This window comes from Egretta garzetta, unplaced genomic scaffold, assembly GCF_000687185.1.
Source record: "Egretta garzetta isolate BGI_Z169 unplaced genomic scaffold, ASM68718v1 scaffold536, whole genome shotgun sequence".
NCBI lineage: Eukaryota > Metazoa > Chordata > Aves > Pelecaniformes > Ardeidae > Egretta > Egretta garzetta.
This window is the reverse complement of record NW_009260068.1, coordinates 1,374,241-1,376,680: the sequence shown is the minus strand read 5'-3', so window position 1 is coordinate 1,376,680 and position 2,440 is coordinate 1,374,241. Positions and strand designations below refer to the sequence as shown.

The 2,440-nt window shown below is 50.6% G+C and overlaps 1 protein-coding gene across 4 annotated transcripts in view; it reads right to left on the bottom strand.

Annotated features, from left to right (window-relative positions):
• Positions 1 to 6: 6 nt before the first annotated feature.
• Positions 7 to 2,440, bottom strand: part of MICU1 (mitochondrial calcium uptake 1) — a 108,278-nt gene continuing 105,844 nt past the window's right edge. For all 4 annotated transcript variants that reach the window (XM_035896645.1, XM_035896647.1, XM_035896648.1 and 1 more), the window contains one exon: positions 7 to 399. In XM_035896645.1, coding sequence (XP_035752538.1) covers positions 239 to 399 — 161 coding nt within the window. In that variant the 3' untranslated portion in view covers positions 7 to 238. The remainder of the gene's footprint in view (positions 400 to 2,440) is intronic.

Sequence of the window (2,440 nt, the reverse complement as noted above, 5' to 3'; positions counted from 1 at the left end):
GCATCGCAAAGCAGAGGTTGGCGGCACCAAGAAAAATCCTTTTCTTTTTCCTGAGAGAGAGGAACAGTAAGGGGCCAGCGTCAAGCAGCAGCTGCACGTACAACAGGCTTTGATTTCTAACTTTGATTTACAAAAATCTCCTGTAGCGAACAGCCTGGGCTCGCCAGAGCCTGGTGCCACCCCGCAGGAGCTGTGGCAGGGCCGAGGCAGGGAATCCGGGCGCTCCCCCCCGGCCCCGCTACTGCTTGGGCATGGTGAAGTCCCACGCCGTCTCCTGGGCGCATTTCCACATCGCCCGCATGAGTCGCGTGAAGCCCATGTCCTTGGGCTTCTCCAAGCCTCTCATAAGGCGCTGCTTCATGATGGCGACAAACTCCTTGTTGCTCAGCTCGCCGTTCCCTGCAAGAAGAAGAAAAAAAAAAAAAAAAAAAATCAGAAACACTAAACCTCACCGACAGCCTCCTCCCCGCCTGTGCTACCTCTAAAGGGCAGCAGCCCCAAGTGTCATTTCTTGCGGAGACTGAAAGCGTGTTTGGCTTCAAGCTCCCCAAATATCCTGCTGAGCAAGGCTTGCCGAACCCCAGCGTTTAAATCCCAACCCTACGGATGCTGCCCTGCCTAGCCTGGCACCGCCAGGTCTTGCAGGGCCTGGAGCGCCGGGGCTCGAAGATGGAAAAGCAAACGCAAAGCAAATGCGCGCGGCACCCGCGGGGAGCTCTGCGCTTGAAGCGATTTAGGGAATTACGGGAGCGCAGGGTAACGGAGCACAGAGTTTTCCTTAATGGAGTAGAAGGAAAGATTCATTAATTTAGTGAGGTTACTTAGAATTGCGTCAAAAAGATTTAAAAATAAGATTATAGTAAATTGGGGCAAATTTTATGCCGTAGTTGCTTAACCACCAATAACTTAAAGCCTCTGGGATTTTTATTTAGGGCGCCGGTTGATCGGAGGGGACAGCAGCAAACACAGCCCAACTGAGAGCCCGACGCCCGTCTGCCGAGGGGCCGGAGCCTTCTGCCGCGAGGCCCCGCGTATCCCCCCGCCTGTTTTGCTCCCCTGCCCACAGCACACCGACAGCCCTGATTTTAGCTTCTGGGGAGCAGCAGAGGAAAGCAACCCCCCTTTGGGCAATGAAGCAATACGAGGGACATCAGCCCTCAGGAAAGAAACCTGCCAGTGCTGTCGGTTCCCCAGATCAAAGGAGAGAGGATCTCTCTGGCTGATACGGGGAACCACATCGTTGTATTTCATGAGCGAGTTTCTTCATTTGAGAGCTTTTTTTTCCTTAAATCTGAACGCAAATCTGGGCAACGGAATTCCAGCAAGCTATCAGGGGGCGAGTAAAATTCCCTCCCGTGCTGCAGGTCTTTGCTATGTGTGTAGTAACGTCTACAAACACTGGTGGAGTAAAAACACACACCAAAAAAACCCAACCAACCAACCAAAAAAAAAAAAAAAGAGAGAAAAACATCTGCGCCTGCTTCTCCACTTGATTCCTTCCTTAGAGAGGGGCTCCTCTGGCAACCACCAGTCTTTCCCCCCAAATGTTTGCTATCAAAATATTTAGCAGATTCTCCGCTGGGAGGATGCAAACTGTGAATATTTGGCTATGCTTTGGTTCACTCTCATCTCCAGCCTGATCACCCGGCTTGAGGATCGTATCAGAGAGTGGCACTGAAGCACAGAGAAAAATAAAACAAGAGATGCAACCTTAGAAAGGTGCAAAGAAGCAGGTGGGGCTGAAACCAAGAGGGACAACAAGAAATTAATTAAATTTTTTTTTTTTTTTTAATATTCATATTTACATCAGAAAGCAAACAACTGTCTATTTATGCATCACTGATGCTGCTCGGAGCTGCCAGACCCTGGTGACTGTGCTGAAGAAGCAGGGAGCTTCTGGTTTTGCCTTGATACTTTTGGGCAAATGCAGGATTTTGCTGCTTTCCAAGTCTGAATTGCTGCCATCGTCCCCTGGCGGCAAAGACTCCACTAATTCTCATGACATCAACCCGAGACTGTTCCAGTGTGGCCACAAGCTACCCCAAAGCACTCACGTCCTCTGCGGGCCAGCAAAGCAACGAGCTTCCCAGCAGGGCTTTAATTAATTAAGCTGATATTTGTCCAGGACTTTGGAGATAACAAAGTACCAGATAGGCTCGTTTCCAACGCCGCAGCACAACAGCTCTTTTTGTTAAACAAAATCGAGTTTTGTGGGGGGGAAAGAAAAAGCTGTGTAGCAAGCCGTGCACGCCAAACGCTTCCATGCAGAGCTTTAAGATCAGCATCTCGGAAGCTGGGCACCATCAGATGCCCTTCCTAGGAGGGCAGGAGCATCAGTACGCATCCACGGCCAAAGAGCGGAGAGGAGCACAGCAAGAAGAGCCAAAGGCCATGGCAAGCTTCCATGGCTGGCATTTTTTCCCCTCTATTTCTTCCCCCC